Here is a 19,512-nt window from a genome sequence, read left to right as displayed (position 1 = left end):
TTCAAGGAGGCTAATTTCTCACTCCCACAAGTTTCTTGTTCAAAGCAGATTTTGCGTTGGCTAGTGATGGCGAGGTATTCCGTCACCAGGTGATCCGCAGTTTCTTCCTCCTCCCCACAGAATATGAACTCGTTATTTTCTGTTAGACCCATTCCCATGAGGTTTTTCCTATGGCGACTATGCACTGTGAGGAATCCAGTGAAGAGGATCCAGATACTTTTTGGATTTCATAGAGTCAAAGTTTCGAAGAAACTCTTTGGAATGATTCAAACCAGAATTATTCGGTCAGATTGTTCCTCTTTCAATTTCTTTTTCTCCTGAGACACTTTCTTGTAGGCATATTTGCCTATACCACAAAAAGGAGTTAGTGCTCCTTTTCTGGCTCTTGGGCTCCTCATTCCCTCTAATTCCCGAGAGACCGGGAACCCATATTAAAAAGACCTTGATATTTTTGCCTACTTTATTGAGTTTTCTTCGGCACTCCAATACCATCTGAGAATCGATGATATGTGAGCTCAGTGCTTTGATTGTAGCCTGACTAACATAATGTATCGCTATATCACATTTTTGACATGTTTGCTAAGTTAATTTCAACATATCTTTCTATTGCAAGTATATCTGCAAAGACACTTTGACAGTGACCTAAGGATATTGCGGTATTGAGCATTTGGTGCCAAACACGAATACTCCATCGCCAGCCCCTGTCTGTGTACCTTTTAATGGTATTCTTTCTGGGGACTGGGATTGTGGACTCCCTTTTCCAATCTTCTTTTCTACTTAGTATCGTTATGAAGGTTTTATCGATGCTAATTTTCTTTATCAACCGTTGATAAGTGGTTTGCTAAGTTTGAAAGAGGCGAAATGAGCACCGGGGACGATATAGATGATAGTAGAGGCACAAAAAGAGACTTTTACCGACGGGCAACGAAAACATGAAAAAGTCCTCAAAATAATTTTGTATCAACATGAAGTGAAGTTGATCGAGATACTTGAGACTCTAAAGATATCGAAGTAATGTGTTGGAAATATCTTGAATGAATATTTGGTTATGCGAAAACTCTGTTCAAAGTAGGTACCGCGCTAGCTCAAAATCGACCAAAAACAACAAATAATTGATGATTCTGAGCATTGTTCGGAGCTGTTGTATTGTGATAAACCTAAATTTTTGTGATATTATGTAACAATAAGTGAAACATGACTCCACAATTTCACATTGATGTGGAAAGACGCAATAGTCGTCTGGCAAGATTATGGCATTAGTATTTTGGGATGCGCATAGTATAATATTCATCGACTATCTTGAAAAGGGAAAAAACCGTCAATAGCGACTATGACATGGCGTTGTTGGGGCGTTTGAAGTTTGAAAGACCAAATCGCCGAAAAACGGCTTCATTTGAAGAAGAAGAATATACTGTTTCATCAAGACAATGCACCGTGTCACAAATCAATGAAAACGATGGCAAAATTGCATGAATTAGGCTTAGATTTGTTCCGCATCCACCGTATTCGATTTGGCCACCAGCGACTTTTTCCTGTTCTCTGACTTCAAGAAAAGCCTCGCTGGAAAGAAATTCAGTGCCGTCGAATAGGTAATCGCACTATATGATTAGTCGTCTGCTCTTTCTTTTGTATAATAATAACAAAAAATTTTGGCGAGAAATAAAGGAGGGAGGGGTTTGTCGGGCATCATAGAACTTGCTAATGAGCAGATAGAAAGCCTACGGGAATACTTCAAAGATCAAGCGAGTATATCAGACGTCTACAAAATAATGTGTGAAGCAGACGAACCAACACCTTTACAACTTCACAAGGAGCAATTTTCATAAAAGCATTAGGCAAACCAAGAAAAACTATAAAGATGGAGAGAGAAGCCTCTGCGTGAAAGACATTTTAAAGGGGTGAACTAGGATCATGTCGACATTGAAGCGTCGAACCATTGGCTTACATCAGGTACGATGTATTCAGAAAAGGAAGGTTTTCTATTAGCCATCCAAGATTAAGTGATCTCAACATGGAATTACTGCAGGCATATAATAAGGATCGAACTATTACTGACGATCGATGCCTATGTAGGTGTCCAACGAATGAGACAATTCAACATATCACGGGAGGATGTCGAATGTTTGCAGGAAATGAATACAAAGAGAGACACGATGCAGTAGGAAAGATTCCAAGAATTGGCAACCATATTGAAACTAATTCATTCTGAAAGAGTGCCATACTACAAGTACCAACCGGAAACCATCCTAGAAAACGAACGCTATAATCTGTATTGGGATCGTACAGTTTTGACTGATAAAACAGTCCCTCATCAACAGGCCAGATATATTACTAATCGATAAACATCAAAAGACAGCATTACTCATCGACGTAGTAATACCAAATAAAGAACAATAACGTGCGTCAAAAGGAATTCGAAACAATTTCAAAATATAGGGATTTCAGATTACGCGGCAGTGGGGAATGATATCAACGAGAACTATTCCAATTATCATCTCAACAACAGGAATAGTACCCAAAAATCTCAAGAGGAATATCAAGGAACTATGACTTTGTGATTATATATCTATTATAATGCAAAAAGCTGTTCTTTTAGGTACTGCAAGAACAGGTCCAAGAATCACGTGTAAGAGGACCAGAAGTTCGACGAGAACCAGGAGGACCACAAGGACCGGTCACGACTGAGCTCTACCCTTTTGTTGTTTTAAATATCTGGGATTGAGTGAATGTTCCTCTTAGCGGGGAGTGGGGAAGTCGACGGCGGGGAGTCTCTTCTACGCGTATAGGCTAAACTCGGGGATAATAATAATAAAAACTCGGGCTTATTTGGTATTTTAAGTCTGAAGATAAATCGTACTATAAAAATGGTATAAAAAATTATATTATTGTTGTATCGTCCTCGAATTCAACTACACTGCGCAAAAAATTTAACGCACATTATGGAAATCTCAAATTCATTCTACAACTGAAGGTGTTCTCAATGATGATTATTTTTATCAGAATTATGCATGCATATGTTATCCACTTTCAACGTTTTTCTTCAATACAGATGTTTTTTTCCAGCAGGAATAAAAAAAGATGAGATTATCAGATTTTGAATGTATTGGCTCCATTCTGAAATCAGCTGCTCTCGATCAATTCTAGAGATCAATAGTTTTTCTTTCGTTTGATTTTCTACACTCGATCGCTATGCAACGCGAAACACGCAATTTGACCCAAGAGGAATGTGCCCAAGCGGTAGTTTTGCGAGAAGAAGGGTGGACATACACAAGAATTGCAGAAAGGTTTGGAGTTTCCATACAAGTGTGTCCAGAATGTTGCAGCGATTCAGAGAGACTGGTATGAATGTCCGAAGACAGGGACAGGGTAGACCACGGGTAACAACTGCCATTCAAGAACGTTACTTGAGAGTTTCTTCGTTGAGACAACGGTTTGCAACCGCTCGCCTCCTTCAAAATCAGCTTGAGCAAACTCATGGCGTGCAAATTAGCACTCAGACAATAAGAAATCGCCTCAGAGAATATGATTTAAGGCCTCATGTCGCGGCAAGAGGCCCAGCTCTTACCCCAGCCCATCGAAGGGCGCGTTCGGATTTTGCGAGATAGCATATCCATTGGGAAGAGGCTGATTGGGAAAGAGTTCTCTTCACAGATGAGCCTAGATTCTGCCTTTACCATTATGATCGACGTTCCCTTGTATAAAGACGTCCACATGAAAAATATGCTCAGTGCAATTTCCTGAATACTACTGGTTTCGGGGGAGGATCGAACTGAATAGAGTTCTCGTTTGTCAGAAGAAAATTATAAGACTGATATTTAATATCCATCCACGCACATCTTGTAGACCTTATTTTTGTGACAATGAAATATCAACAGTAGCGGGTATCTACTTGTTTAAATGTTTACTTCATACTAAAAAGAATGAAAAAAATCTCACTAAGTTATCAAGTTACCATTCTTACCCAACAAGGAGCGGTGATATCCTAGTAATTCCTGGGCACAGAACATCAAAATACGAACAATCTCCCAACTATCAGGGGATTGTTCTGTTCAATCATTTACCAGTCTCTATAAGAAGTAGAAATATGTACTACTTCAAAAAATTAGTTAAGAATCTGTTACTGAATAAATGTTACTACTCAGTAAGAGAATATTTAGAGGATAATGACTTAAAACTATACGAGTAACAGTCAATTGCAAATATTGTTTAGTTTAATCTTTTTGAATTTTCTTTCTTTTTCTCTATTATGACCTGTCCTATACTTGTTTGTCTTAAAGGATCAATAAATGTTATTATTATTATTATTATTATTAAGGTATGAAGTGGAATATCTTTGACTGCTCGCACAGACCTAGTGGTCATTGATAATGGAGCTATGAATTCTGATAGGTATATAAGGAACATTCTTGAAGAGCATGTAGTGCCATTTGCCCCATACATTGGTGAAAATTTCATTTTTATGGACGATAATGCCAGACCCCATCGTGCGCGCATCGTTCAGGAGTACCTTGAAGGGGTTGAAGTCTCTCGAATGGAATGGCCAGCAAGAAGACCAGATTTCAATCCGATTGAGCAGGTTTGGGACAACCTCAGAACCTGAGAAGTTCAGAAAATCATCCAGCTACTCTTAATGACTTAGGAATCCAACTGAGAGAAATCTGGGAAGGATTAGATAAGAACATTTTAAGATCACTCATCTTGAGTATAAACCGTCGTTGCCGAGCTGTAATTAACGCAAGGGGTGCAAATACCAAGTATTAAATCACTTATCAGCATTACAGTATTTTGAAAATTGTTTATTTCTCTTCTTTCACATAAGATTCGGTGAAATCCTGAATTTTTCCTCCATTTAATGTGTCTTGTTTCGTTCAAAACCTTCCCGAGAGAACATAAAAAATAAGTCAATGTAGAGTTGACTTTCATTAAAATTGAGATTTTCAGAATGTGCGTTAATTTTTTTGCGCAGTGTATATTGAATAATAAAATCAAATTTTATCAATTAAGAAAAAAAAATTTAACCCAACTGTTACATAAATGGATTAACATTTAGGATAGAGTTTATTGTATAGAAATAAGAAAACTCACCGCATGTGGACTGTGGTCATATGTCTTGTTGGGGGTGGTCTGAGGTTCTCCAGTATCATTTTTCCCGACATAAACCATAGCGGTGTTGCCGGGTCTCGAGATTTTCGTCCTTCTGAGAGCCTTGGAATCGTCTGATCGATGGCTGTCCAGTTGGTCTCTGTCTGCATCTTTCAAAGGGAGGTCTTCGGGCTGAGTTGACACCCGCCGTTTTTCGTTGAATATGGGCTCGTTTTTGTCGTGGTGGTGATGATGGTGGTGATGGTGCCTCCTCCTCGACAACGAGACGGGGTCACTTACTTCGGTGGGTAGGGAATATTTTCGGAACTTCGATTGGTGGTAGAGGTGCTTCCTGTAGGTACAAACCGGAGGATAAGATAATAATTTCTCTAATTTTGTAGCAAAACTGTTCATTATGCCATACCTTGTATGGATGTTTCACACTGATATTATGGTTATATTTCATTATTATATGTTGGTACTCGGAACTCTCCTGTCACGGATTCATTCATTATCTGTCAAATTTGTGATATAGAAAATAGTTCTGACAACTAACATTTTCCAATACAAAAATCAGTAAACGATATTTATGGAAATATTCTATTAATTTCAATACAAATCCAGTGGATTTGAGAAAATAGTGTATAATACTCGTACAGAAGGCTCATTCCAACGCTCGTTAAGAAACTTTGAATTTCGAACTCGTGAAAAAATATCAATGCTGTCTGCACTTGTATTATAAATAACTATTATGAAATTCAAGCAAAATTGAAGGGTACCTGAGTGTCCCCAATTTTCACCATTGTTACTTTATAATTGCTATTTGACCAATGTTCTTTTTTGGAATCGAAGTATTTATATATACAGGATGATGTTGATGATTTTTTTTTAAAACTCTCTAAATTTTAAATATGCCACAGAATTTTTCAATTGTGAAATATCATTTTCTCACGATGTCTGTATTAGTAGAACTTTGAGCCGGGAAAAGTATCAAATGATTTGACTGACTCAACAAGATATATCTTGGAATTTATAGAGTTAATCCATAAAAATGTTAATATCGATTAAAATTTTATTTTCCAAGAAATTATTATTTAAAATTCCAAAGTTCCTTTGGGTCACTTCACAAGCGCAAAGTAAAGGGAAGAAATTTTAGCAAAAGTATATTTCCCCCCCCCCTCCCCTTGAACTATCAATCTTTTATTCGAAACATTTTTCCTATAGATGTTTTCTTTTGTGATTTTTTACTGATTAACATAAAACATTCACAAGCAAAATTTCAAATCGATGGGATCTGTAATACCGGAAACATTGGGTAATTATTCTTCTTTTTGAATATTCTATGGTTCTAATTATGATATCAGATTCAAATTATGCATGTAGTTTAAAATTATTTTTTTATATCAACAGCAAAAAACCGTCCGTTCTGTGAACACTGAAATATTGGGTAGTTTTGTTCGATATTCTTCTTGAAATTTGTATGGTTGGGTTAATAGAATGAACGAGATAATTTGCACTATGGTGGAAATTGTTATATTACATCCAAAAGCGAATTTTCATTTCGATCTAATATGCAGTTTTGAAATTAACAGGAAAACGAAATTTTGACCGGCCTCTATACAGGATGTTCCTAAATTTGAGTATAAGCGAAAATTGAAGATTCCTCTAATTTCAAAAATGTCTTAAACGTGGGCTCACAAAATATTCGTTTTCGAGATACAGATAGTTAAAATTTGATTTTTTTAAGGTTTTTTTTTTCTCATAGCCTTAGCACTTCATAATATATTTGAATGGAATTTGGCATGGATATTCTAATTTATTATTGTCTGTATTTCACGAGATATCCAACTGAAATTTGGCATAGATATTTCGATTCAGAGTTTACATCACGTGTAATGCCAATTTCGATTAGAATTCAGAGTGATATTTTTCTGGAACAGTGCCCCCTTTTTTTTCGAAAACTTTTTTTAGTGGGACACTTGTAGTTTGAAATATGTAATAAGAAACTTCAATATAGCACTAAAATTTTTAGTTTATTGTACTTTTGTTGTATCTACTACCGATTTCTAGAAAAATATTTCAAACTATTCTCACAGAATCCAAATTATCTTAAAAATTCTGTTATTAAGTTGAGATGAATAAATGAATTATGAGTTGGCTTATTTTCTCGATCGCTAGCAAAGATCCATAAAAACTCGTAGAATCATCATAAGAAATTACAATTAGAAGACACACTATGTATCTAGGAAAAAATGCGTTTGCGGGAGCATAATTATAGGCCTTTTTTTTTTAGAATTAATCTAGGACTTTCATTTTCATTTGTAGCTCCAGTTAAGGAGCACCCTATATATATTCAGGCAGATGGTCTCTTAACATACTCGCATTTAATTACTTGTTTTATTCTGAAATTCTGTCAGACAATGAATACTTCGTGAAAAATATAATTAAAGCTATTCGATAATTCGACAATCTTCGTTGAGCACCTTTCAATAATTCATCTGTTTGCTATCAATCGTCATAAAAATCGTAGTAACTTAGAGATAAGACATCAGGCAACACGAGAAGTGATTTCGCCTAGACCATAGAAAATTCAAGAAAAATATAATAAAAGAAATACCAAATAAATGATTCGATCGATAGTGTAGCTATTTGGAGTTTTTTTGCACAATTTCGTGTTGAAAGCTTCATAAGAACCATAGGACATATTCAAGCAGAATAGTAAAAAAAATATCTAATAATTCTGTAACAGATCCGACCGACTTAAAGAGTTCAAGTTCAAGCATAATATCGAAGAAAAAATCGAGAGAAAAGGACTGACCTGAAGTCAGGAGCTTTTGCACTCATGAGGACCACAAAACTGTGCATATTTATCTATATAAATATATGATCACTGACATTACCAGAGCAGGTGCCAAAATGTGCGATCCGTTTTCTTTCAGCTCGTTAGTTCTTGAGATAACCTCCCAAGATAACGAATTTGGTTTTTAACTGACACTAATCTCCAAAATTGCACCAAAAGCCTATACAGCTTCGAAAACCTGTGGTAAATTTTTGGGGGATTAATGTTAGATCGGTAAAGCATGTTGTCCGATGATTCATTTACTCAAGTGAAAATGATAGGTCGATAACGATTGTGCAGGATGACAACGAATATCTTCACTATTTCAATGTTAGATGATTTGACTGGCTGACGAATTCCATTGTTTCATCTTGCTGAACTCAATGTTGGCCTTGACTTACGATACAGCGTTGAACAGCAAACCTGTTCAAAAAGTAGGTTCAGACGATATGGTAAAAGGTTTTTCAACAAGAATTTTCTTTTGCAATATGGTCACACTGAAACTACATGATTGTTTTGACATATCTATAGTAGGAGTTTGTTACAATGAATTCGATTTCTTTCGAGAACCTCAATAAGAAAAAAATACCATCAAAATGGTGGATCTGTAAAAATTACCTCTCTTAAAATTCAGGATAATTTCGGTCAAAACAATCGTCCTTCTGAGACTACTATTGAGAAATTGGTCAATAAATTTGAGTAGCCAGTCTCGTTACATAATGTGGCATGTGCCAACACCAACACGTGTCTGACTGGGACGTTGAAATGAAAATATCGCAGCTGCGAGCCGCAGTTTTGAACATACCAATTTTTCAATTCCTCGACTCATCAATCTCTTCAAATCTCAACAATCCACAACAACGATATGGCGGATTCTGCGTAAAGCTTAGGCTTTAAACCCTTACAAGGTATAATTGGTGAAACAATTGAAGCCAGCCAATGATTCACATCGTCGCAGATTCGATCACCCCATTCAAGAACAACCCGTTGATTTTTTTAAGGCTATACGCCAACTAGCAGAATTGTGGTGTTTGGGCTTTTGAAATTCCAAGACACATTCTTGGGATGCTTTTACATGCTAAACTGGAAAGTGCTTTTAAACAAACCCATCATTTCATCAAAAAGTGATTAAATTTCAATGGCATAATCGACATCTGTAACCGAAGTCGTGGTGGATATCAATCAGATATCATTTTTCATTAATTATTCCAAACCTTACTTTTTAAAACAATAATAATAATAATGATAATAATAAAATGGTTTATTCTGTAAGCTACAGGGTATAAACATATAGTCACAGAGGCGTGAGCCTGTACGTGACTTCTAAATAAACAAAATATAATGCAGTAGCCAGTATTCAAATAAATTCACAAATCAAGATCAAATTCTTTTAACATATTTCAATAAAGAATAGAAAAAATGTAATCTGAATTTATTGGTTTATTTTGATTAACAAAACGAAGTTCTTGTTGAAAACCCCGTTATAACACACTTGATGTTAGCCCAGCAGCTAGAGGATAGCAAAAACTCCCATGGACCTTATCAGGTTTGTAAATATGGGGGACGATTTTCTTGGGAATTTTTAAGCAGGGTGTGAAACAAATATAAAAAACTGGTCACAGAACAGAAATGCTGCTTTTTAGCCAATAGGCCACCATATTCATTCAAATCAAGCAGCTATGGGAACAAAACCTTGGATCTCATCAGTTACCTACATTTCATTTGAATTAACCTAAACTCATTTTTTCGTAACGAACAACTTTCGAATAATTCAATGAACTGGAAGGCAACATGCCGTTTTATGTCTTTTCAATGCTGCTGAATAAAATATTTCTACCAAACTCTCGATGAAAGCACAAACACAAAACGTTAAATAAAATAATTTCATTTGTTTCGACAGAAGTTGAGTTGAGTTTCGTCACCAAACCAGCTGATGAGAGTTTATTTGCGTACTTGTTGGACACAATGGATATCACGTTCAATTAATGAAAAAGTTGAAAATTGGCCAACTTCTAATTGATAATTTATGCAGCCATATCGTATACGTCATTCAACTGATACTCGCTAATTGTTAATCTGTATATATACTTTTGGCTCCATACCGTCATTTCATATGTGGGATTTGGCGAAAAACTTGAAAGAATATCGAAGATACTATCAGAGGAATTCACCAAGGTGAAATTGATAATATCAAGCAATAAGAATAGAACATGCAGAATGAGGAAGATACTAAACGCCCTTTGAACATACGAAGAAGAAGGCAACCAAATTTAGTTAGTCCAACATATCTGGCGAAGAACGTTTGATCAAAAGATGTTAAATTGACATAGAGGAACCTGGAAAAAGGCAGCTTTCTGACGATTCCTCCGAATTTCATTAGAAACGCGAACTTCAAGGGAATAAACTCAGTTCGTGGTGTAATATTTAACGCTCAACCACAATAAACATACCAAGACAATAACAATCAGCGCATACCATCCGCACATAAAAAATTACTAAGTCTACGTAACCTATTTCTTTCTGGTGAGGCAAAGAAATGAAGTGCCACTTGTATAAAATGTTCGATGTCTCAATTTTCCGATTACTCTAGCTGAGCTGATTCCAAAAATGTATCACATGTTGATTCCAATTGGTACAGAGTGGACAAAAATACAATAGTTTTGTGTGTGCTCATAAAGTAGGGCTGCCATACGTCCCGGTACGCCGGGACATGTCCCGGTTTGGACCATTGAGTCCCCGTGTCCCGGTCAGTAATTTGACCGTTTCGAGATTCATATTTCCTTATACATAGAGTAGGTGTATATTTATATAGAGTAGGTGAGATAAAATTTGTTTTCATGGAATCTCAACGGATTCCAGTAATCATAAAGTTGAAATGCTGTTTCCGTTGCTCAAACATTATTTTTCTGAGACTGAAGGATTGAAAATAAAATATTTAAAATTGGATACATGGCCAAATAAATCGTCTTATACAATCACTTTATTTTGTATTGAATCTTTATAGGACCTTAATATTTCCATATAAAATATTTTCGCTGTCAGTGCGGATAACACAAATAGGTACTCACTTCGAAATAAAATAAGGGCGATTTTTTTTTCATTAGAAGAAATTTTTTCCAAAGACATCATAACTATAGGTTGTCCAGCGCACATACTTCACAATACTGCTTCCACTTTCGCCGATATGATGTCAAATTCTGTACAGTCTACTGGTCTTAAAATTTTCAATATTTTTCGATATTTTCTGAATGGGTCGAATGATGAAAGGTTTTCATGGGTACGCAGAAACAACTCACAGTATAAAATGACAAACGTAGAATTTTATATTTATGTAAAAAAAAAAATAATTGAAAAGACCAAAACTTTGAAATATATAAAATGAGCAAAAAAAATGTCACCGAGGATCAAGCCTTAAAAAATGGGTACCACACCTATTTGTTTATTGTTGAGACTTCATGTTGTTTTTATTGCGAGTTGATGTTATTTTTGTTCTTTATAAATTATTTCAGTGGATATGTCTGAATAAATCTTATTTTATTGGGGAAAAGTACCAAGTGCAAAAAAGTCAATAATCCTAGAAACCCTGGATGATTTTTAAATGAATACCTCTCAGATGAGATTTTAATTTTTGTGTGGTATTTTAACCTATTTCTGTGCCACTTGTCCCGGTCGATGTTCCAACATTTATGGCAGCCCTATCATAAAGTAACGCGTATTATTCTTTATTAGTTAAATTAATAATATCTCATCATGACGTACGGCATAGAAACTCGAGCAGACAACAAGAGGACAAAATCCATCTTAAGAACGACAGAAATGAAGATACTGAGAATCATATCTGGATACACGCTGAGAGATAGGAAGAGGAACACAGCCATCCGAGAGGAATGCCAGACTCAGGACATAGCTAAATGGGGAAGAAAACGACGACGTCAGCAGAATGGACGCAGGCAGAATTGCTAGGATAGCCCGAGACGGAATCCCAGGTACCAGAAGACCAGTCGGCAGACCCCCTAAGCGCTGGAAAGACTCCTGGATATCTACCTCCACCGAGGACTAAAGTGGAATATACAAGCCCTAGGCTTAAATTAAGAAGAAGAAGAAGAATAATATTATCAAAAATACTTATTGTCTAGCAGCCATTGGCTTGAATGTTAGGCCCTGTAGTTTGTTACATTTTTAGATTAATAAAAATGTATTAAAATAAGAAATAATTTCTTTCATATTCTGTCTGCTAGACCACAAGTACCAAACATGTTTGGAAACAGCTCATTTTTATTAATCTAAAAATGTAACAAACTACAGGGTGTTAAATTCAAACCAATTGCCGCTAGACAATAAGTATTTTTGATAATAATAATAACTAATAAACGATGTTACGCGTTACTTTATGAGCACACACAAAACTATTGTATTTGTGTCCACCCTGTACCAATTGGAATCAACATGTGATACATTTTTGGGATCAGCTTAGCTAGAGTAATCGGAAAATTGAAACAAAATGGGGGTGTACCATTTGAAAAAAAAAATGACCTTGACGTCATTACTCGAAAGTAATTCACCTTTAAAAACGGTAAATTAAAATCATAAATCGACATGTTTCGGGATTATTTCTTAAAATGGTCTGTTTAGCTGAAAATGAATTTGTTCCATACTTTACGGACAAAGTGTATACAGAAATGTTAAGATCTAGATACGCATTTCGAAATTTGACTTTAGGCGGGTATAAAACTATTCGTTGAACCATTTTGAAAGGTTTATTATTGGAAATGGATACTGTAGTGTGGGCGGATTCTCGTTTTCCCATTCTTCGTATATCAATCCTCCTCCCATTGTAGTCCCAGGATTAATATTGCTTTCCTTTCATAGAAATGACCCTATTCTAACCTATTTCGCTACTCGCTTTTCTTTTCGTAGTTGGGAGAAGAAAGATTCTTACAATGTTCTACAGTAATATCTGTAGAACAGAATCCTCGGACAAAAGCCATGTTTATTTCTCATAGAATCATTAGGTTCGTCTCAGAAATGGAAAAACATGCGTTATAATATTTCCCTATTTTTTTAAATTTTCATAAGGTGTTTCAACTTCAACAGAATCTCTCATTTTTTAAATATGCAGGTACTTGCAAGTTCGCCGAAGACAGAATTTCGATAATAGATGTTGTAGATCGAACACATATAAAATGAACATATAATTTTTTCTCCGATTGTTCAAAATGATATATGTAAGATATTGTATTTCCACATCATTACAATTCCTAAAATATTTTCATTTATGCTGTAGTGATGAATCAAAACAAAATTTGATAGAAATTGCAATTGTTGGAATGATTGCTCGCTATGGAAATGCATATGTCCATAATAATTATAGTTTAGCAACTTATGAAATGTTTTTTTCCTATTGAGAATAATCATTTTTCCTATCAACATTTCGAAAGTATTACTTTCCACACGATTTGACGTTTGGAAAGTAGTACTTTTCCAAATTTGTGCGGAATAAAGCCCAGCTATTAACTTTCCGAACGCATATGCATGCGGAAAGTGAATAGCAAGGGTTTTTTCCGAACGCAAATATTAAAGAGTCGCATCAATCATAAAATTTTGGCATATCTCTATGCGCCATTCATGAAATTCAAACGTTACTCTATGCGGCTGAGCGTACAAAAAGCTAAGTGTTTCATTTGTACTAGTAGGAAAAATATTGTTCCTAACTCATGTGGAAAGTGATACTTTTTCGCACTCGACAGCTTGTCAACTGCAGTCTCTTGCGGAAAAGTATCACTTTCCACATGAGTTAGGAAAATATTAATTGCTGCCTAAGCAGGAAAAGTAATACTTTGCTGATTTATATGTGTCTGCAAAATTAATATTTGCTGTCAATCGGAGAAAACAGCTATTATTTCTTCAAAAATGGGCGATTCTCTTTTCCCTATCATTTCAGAAATTTCATGACTCTTGTAAAAAAATTTAAGTAAGGAAGGTATTCGAGCAGTAATGATCAAGTGACCCGTTTTTTCCTCCTTTTCCTCTGTATTTCAAGTTCGTTTCAGATCGTTTGCCTTTTGTTTCAACTTGTAGCGTTTAACACTAATTTAACTCTTCTGTTTGCACCGAACAAGATCACAAGTGGACCAAATGTTGAAAACTCCACAAGCTTGTCCGCACCCACTACACCTACCTCTTTTTCTTCTCCTTTTCCTTGCCATTCGGAAGGTCACCGTTCTCCGATTGTCCCAAAAATTGAACTCTTTTCTCGATCGAACCGGTCACGTTACATGGTTCACTGAACACGCACTCGGACTCGGAACTGTTGGCGGCTGTATCGGACTCCTCGGGCAACGTGATGGAGCTCAGGAGGACCGTGGACGAGTCCTCTTCCTGGGTGTTCTGGTCGACCAACGGAGAAGTGGGCGTCGAATCCGAAGGCCTGGCGTCGGGATCCGCCGGGACGGCGTTATGGGTGTTGAGCGGGGCTGGTTGACGGCGTCTCATCGACTTAGAGGCGATTTTGAGTGGGACGTGGTTGTGCGGGTAGCTCTTCTCCCTGTGATCTGAAAGAAGAATGTAATGGTTCAATACAGGTCGTTGTTATGTATCGTCAACATTGAGTGGTATCATAGAGTAATAAACATAGATAGAGGAAGTATATGGAAGCATCTCGAGAATTAAAACACTTAAAGAAAAAATCTTCGAGAACTACCGATCTCATTTTTCGAAAAAAGATATCAGGAAGCAGATCATATATATTTTGATTCGTTTTCGAGTTACAGGGCGTTTCGGAAAAATGACTAATTCAAAACTTTCGCTATATCAATCTGGTGGTTCCACAAAGCTTCTTTATTATTGATTGCCATTTCAGAGATATAGGTAGAAGAGAGTCGGTGATTCCTAAATGAGACAACGCCGTTTTTTAGTCGCAGATTCGTCGAAAAGCATCGCGAATTTATCTTATGTGTGGACATAACATAAGTTAACATAAATTATATACCGATATAATATTGAATATTATTGAACACCTTGTCAACAAATATTTTACAATTAATTAATTAACTTTTTCAAATGCATAATTCACCAATTGATGAATATATCAAATATAAATTCGATGTGAATAAATGACCTTCAAATAAGTGATTTATATAGAAAACATTAATTTCTCTCAGTGCAGAGGTGTTTCTCAAATGAGACGAAGCAGTTTTTTACCAGCAAATTCATTGAAAAGCATCGCTTTATCTGTTTTTCAAAAATGTCGTCCATTTCAAAGATATTGAATTTTTTGACTTCATTTTTTCGATAGCGACCTCATATACAGATATTTCACATTTATTTCGAGATTTAATTCATTTTGTGTCCGTTGTGTAATTGTAATCAACTCATATATAAGGTGTCCCATTAGAAAAAACGACAACTCTCTATATCTATAAAACAAAAATTAATTTTTAATTAACTAGGACACCCTGTATATGACTGGATTCCAATTATAAAAAGGACACAGAAGGAATTAAATCTCGAAATAAATGAGGAATATTAATATATAAGTTGTTCCATTAAAAAAATGGTCATTCGTTACGATGTGAGTTTAAGGAATTGTTTAGTATTTTCTTCCAGAAGAAAATTGAAATTTTAATCAATTTTTTCATTGAAATCTTATTGTATACAGGTAATATCAAAATAACAGCAAATTTATCAACTGCGAGAAGTGTTTTCATGATATTAAAGAAAGCAAGCGCAATGTTGAACAACTGCTTTATTACTGTAAAGAAACGGTAGATGATTAGAACATCTAAATTCGTACATTCTCGATGCTCTCCAACCAGAGTTTCAAAACCATTTATATTATGTTTCACCCGACTGCAATGCAGTTGAAGTTTCTTGAGGGCATTACACAGATGCATATAAACCACTAGACCAAACTATGCTACTTGGACTACGGGGAAGAAGGTCACAGGGGCGGCAAATTAGAATACAATTCCGACTGAATAGTGATATGGAAAGAGAAATATTTATCCAGTATTCTGTCACGATATTGACCAATCAAGATTCTTACTGAAAAGTCCAAAATAAAACTTGTTAGTGAAATATGAAAGAAGCCGCAACAAAAACCCCACTGCATTCGCCGACATTTCTGAAAGATTGGCCGACAAGCTTGATAATTTATTGTATGAAGAACTCGTAAAAATAGTGCAGTGCGAGGAAGCACATGCCGATAATAGTTGAATTTACATTTTTTTCTGGTACAAATAAATCTAAATTTTCCTTTGTTCAAAACGAAATGCCGCTATTTAATCTAGAATCTAGATGCTTAGAATTTTTATCTTTCGAACTAGTCAGGGCGTGTTTTCAATTTCTTAATAACTTTATGTTATTTATTTATTGATAATTTTGCGGCTATGAATATAATCCTGAAAACACTATTCAACATGAGTATTTTCATAATAGGTCTAATGCAAGTTTTTCCTATTTTGATATAACCGTTAGAATAATTTTGTGTACATTTGCAACGAACTATTCGTCAGAAAGATCTTTTCAACAGTTTGAAAAATTCAAACATATTTTAGAATGTTTAACTTATTCAAGAACGGTTTTATTGCTCTCATTGTTCTGCTCACGAGAGCTGTGTTGCGGAGAAAATTTGATTTCAAAATAGTGTTGCAAAAATTGGCAGAAAAATAAGGAAGAAAAAAATCATTTGCATTTAAATGATGAAAATCTGCTAGATCAGAAATTTGGTTGCAGTATTTTTAAATTAGCATATCTATGTATATAATTTCAGTACAAAAAAAATCAATAAGTTTCGCAAATAATTCAATTCTTTTGGGCTTAGGGGAACAAATGAGTCTAATTCGGCCCTTAAATTACCCCTTCGCTTGGACACGTCGAATGCTGAAGCCTTATTTGGCCTCCAAAAAAAGTAGTACCATATGGGATTCTTCAGCGTATACAAGTTAGCAGTGTAGGTACTATTAGTTCCACAGTGATCTAATTGAGAATCAAAATGAATATGCACTAATAATAAAATATACTTTTATTATTACTATCCAAAAAATTTGCTATAAATTTTTCTGATAGATTATTCCACCTTCACAGATTCCATGAAATTATAAACATAATGTAATAAAGAAGAAATTTGACACAAAGGTTAGCTGTTTTTCCTCAGTTCAGATTAATGAACTATTTCGTCTTTACTATCCTCAACTGTTAAAGGTCCCAGCAAAAAAACCGCTGGATTTAAACTTAATCGGTTTTTTTGTAACGACGAAGAAATAATATGATGATCATATTCGAAGTATTGAATTGAAAACAATGTTGAAGGGAGGCTCTAGATTTGGTAATAGATCAATGTTTGACATTATCACTATGTATGTTATCAACACACAACAAGATTGTTCACTTGGACCATTCGCAACAATATATAGGCCGCTATGATGATGAGGATTGAACTTTAGGGATTCGATCAGTTTCGAAGCCTATGACGTTGCCAGATCTCAATTAACTTGATAATTGATAACTCACGGCAAACTTCAGTGTGAATTACAGAAAATCAAAGGTACGAGCTTGAAGAATTTTAACCAAAAATCTCCAAAAAGTGGAATTGTATTGGCAATCACTAAACATCATCATAAGCGACAAGTTCTGGAAAAAACTAGAAAAGTATGAAGTTTTTCATAAGCTTGGTAAAATTTATCAATCTGGCGATTGAAGATATGGATCAGAAAATTCACAATTCCCATTGAGGACTCAGGCTAGATAAGAAACACATATCCTAGCAATATTCTCAGTTGTTCTTGAGCGATACACGCGGTTTCGATTCTTCATAATATTAACTTGTTCTAAACACTCGAATTTTTCCACCAGATTCACTATTGCAGGCCGAGAAGGTGCTTCACGACGACCCAAAAAAGTACTTAGTCACTTAGTTTTATGATCTGTAACTGCAAAATTTTCACCATTTTTGAAATGAATTTTGAGAATGCGTTGTTGAAGTATATATTCATTTTCATCAATGACCTAGGTTTTACTTGCCAAATATCAAAAGATAAGAGCTTCGAAAGTGACAGTTACCCACTAAGAGGTCTACTCAAAATGAAGTCTCTTATGGGAAAACCTTTATAATTCAGAAAATCCACAATTCCGTCGCAGGTATAAGACTATGCAAGAAAATCAATATCATAGCATTCGCGGACGATATAGTTATTCTCATAAATAATATCATTTATTGAGGAAGGTAATAATGTTGAACTTGAACCACCTTGTACTGGAAATCCATATATTTTCTAAGGAATACAGTTTTAGATAACTCAAAGTTGAGATTTCTTCCCAGATGAGAAACGGACCCATAGCAGACCCAAGATGAGAAGATCAAATCGGAAAGGACTAAACAATGAACATTGCTGAAACTGATGCGGAAAATAATACCTATTATATGAAGGAGGTAGATTTTTGACGAACCTCTAAATATTGACTGAAATATAAGTGGCCCTGTTTTTGAGAATATTTTGATGTTCGTGGAGAAAGTCATGAGAGTTTGAATTTATGAAATGGATACATATGAAATTCGCGCAATTTCCATAAAATTTCTGAACTAACGCGTGTTTTTAAGCTGAATGCGAATTTCGATGGTCGTTGTCTATGATTTGACAGTTTATAAAGTCAAACTGTGTTGACATTTCTGTTCAGTAAGGTTTTGCAATCCATCACGGATCGTTTGAAGCCAGAACAACTTTCCTGAATTGTGGACATGTACTTGGAAAAAATATATCATCGCGAAATTCATATAGCACTTCGTCCATTTTACGCTCAACATAATAGGCCGTGAGCAAACAATTCGTGGAGTTACTGATCGTTTACGCACTTATTTTAATCTTCTCGTTTCCAAACCATTAACAACACAAGTGAATGTGCGTACCAAAGAGAATATTGCTGCTTCAGAGGGAATTGATGAAGAGACGCCGAAATGTCGATACGTCGCCGTTTTCAACTCGTTGGCCTTTGTCCTTCGACCACGTGGAAAATTTTACGTAAGGATTTTGGTTTACGTGCCTTAAAATGCTTGCAAGAATTACAGCCAAATTATTAGGATGGCCGAACATGAGTATTTTCACCGTAGCATTGTGTTTAGTGATGAAGCTCATTTCTGGTTGAATGGCTTCGTCAATAAGCAAAATTGACGTATATGGAGCGAAGGCAACCCTCAAGCCATTACGGATCATCATTACATCCATTAAAATTTACGCGCTGGCGGCATCATCGGTCCTTATTTGTTTCAAAATGAGGAAGGAGCTGCGGTAACGGTGAATGGCGAGCGCTACCGAGTCAGGCTGACTGATTTTTTTGTTGAAAATATTTATCAGCTAATCATCGACGATATTTGGTTCCAACAAGACGGCCCAATTGACATATTGCGCACTTAACCATTAATTTATTGTGTTGAATTTAATTGATATCATTTGAAGTAGTATTTAATAGAAACTATTCTTGATCCTTCAACTAAACCATTTATTCATTCTTTCTGGTACTTTCCTTTCTCGTTATCAGATTTATTTATAATTTATGCTTCGTCAATTTTTGGTGAAAACGAAGGATAAAAGAATTTT

At 35.4% G+C, this 19,512-nt stretch overlaps 1 protein-coding gene across 6 annotated transcripts in view; it reads right to left on the bottom strand.

Moving 5' to 3' along the window:
• LOC123673903 (anion exchange protein 2) overlaps window positions 1-19,512 on the bottom strand; it is a 171,495-nt gene that overhangs the window by 71,343 nt on the left and 80,640 nt on the right. For all 6 annotated transcript variants that reach the window (XM_045608660.1, XM_045608665.1, XM_045608661.1 and 3 more), the window contains 2 exons: window positions 14,100-14,472; window positions 5,086-5,434 (listed from right to left, as the gene is read on the bottom strand). In XM_045608660.1, coding sequence (XP_045464616.1) covers window positions 5,086-5,434; window positions 14,100-14,472 — 722 coding nt within the window. The remainder of the gene's footprint in view (window positions 1-5,085; window positions 5,435-14,099; window positions 14,473-19,512) is intronic.

This window comes from Harmonia axyridis, chromosome 2 (genome assembly GCF_914767665.1).
Source record: "Harmonia axyridis chromosome 2, icHarAxyr1.1, whole genome shotgun sequence".
Lineage (NCBI taxonomy): Eukaryota > Metazoa > Arthropoda > Insecta > Coleoptera > Coccinellidae > Harmonia > Harmonia axyridis.
Note: the sequence above shows the minus strand (reverse complement) of the source record. Positions and strands in the feature narration are given on the sequence as shown.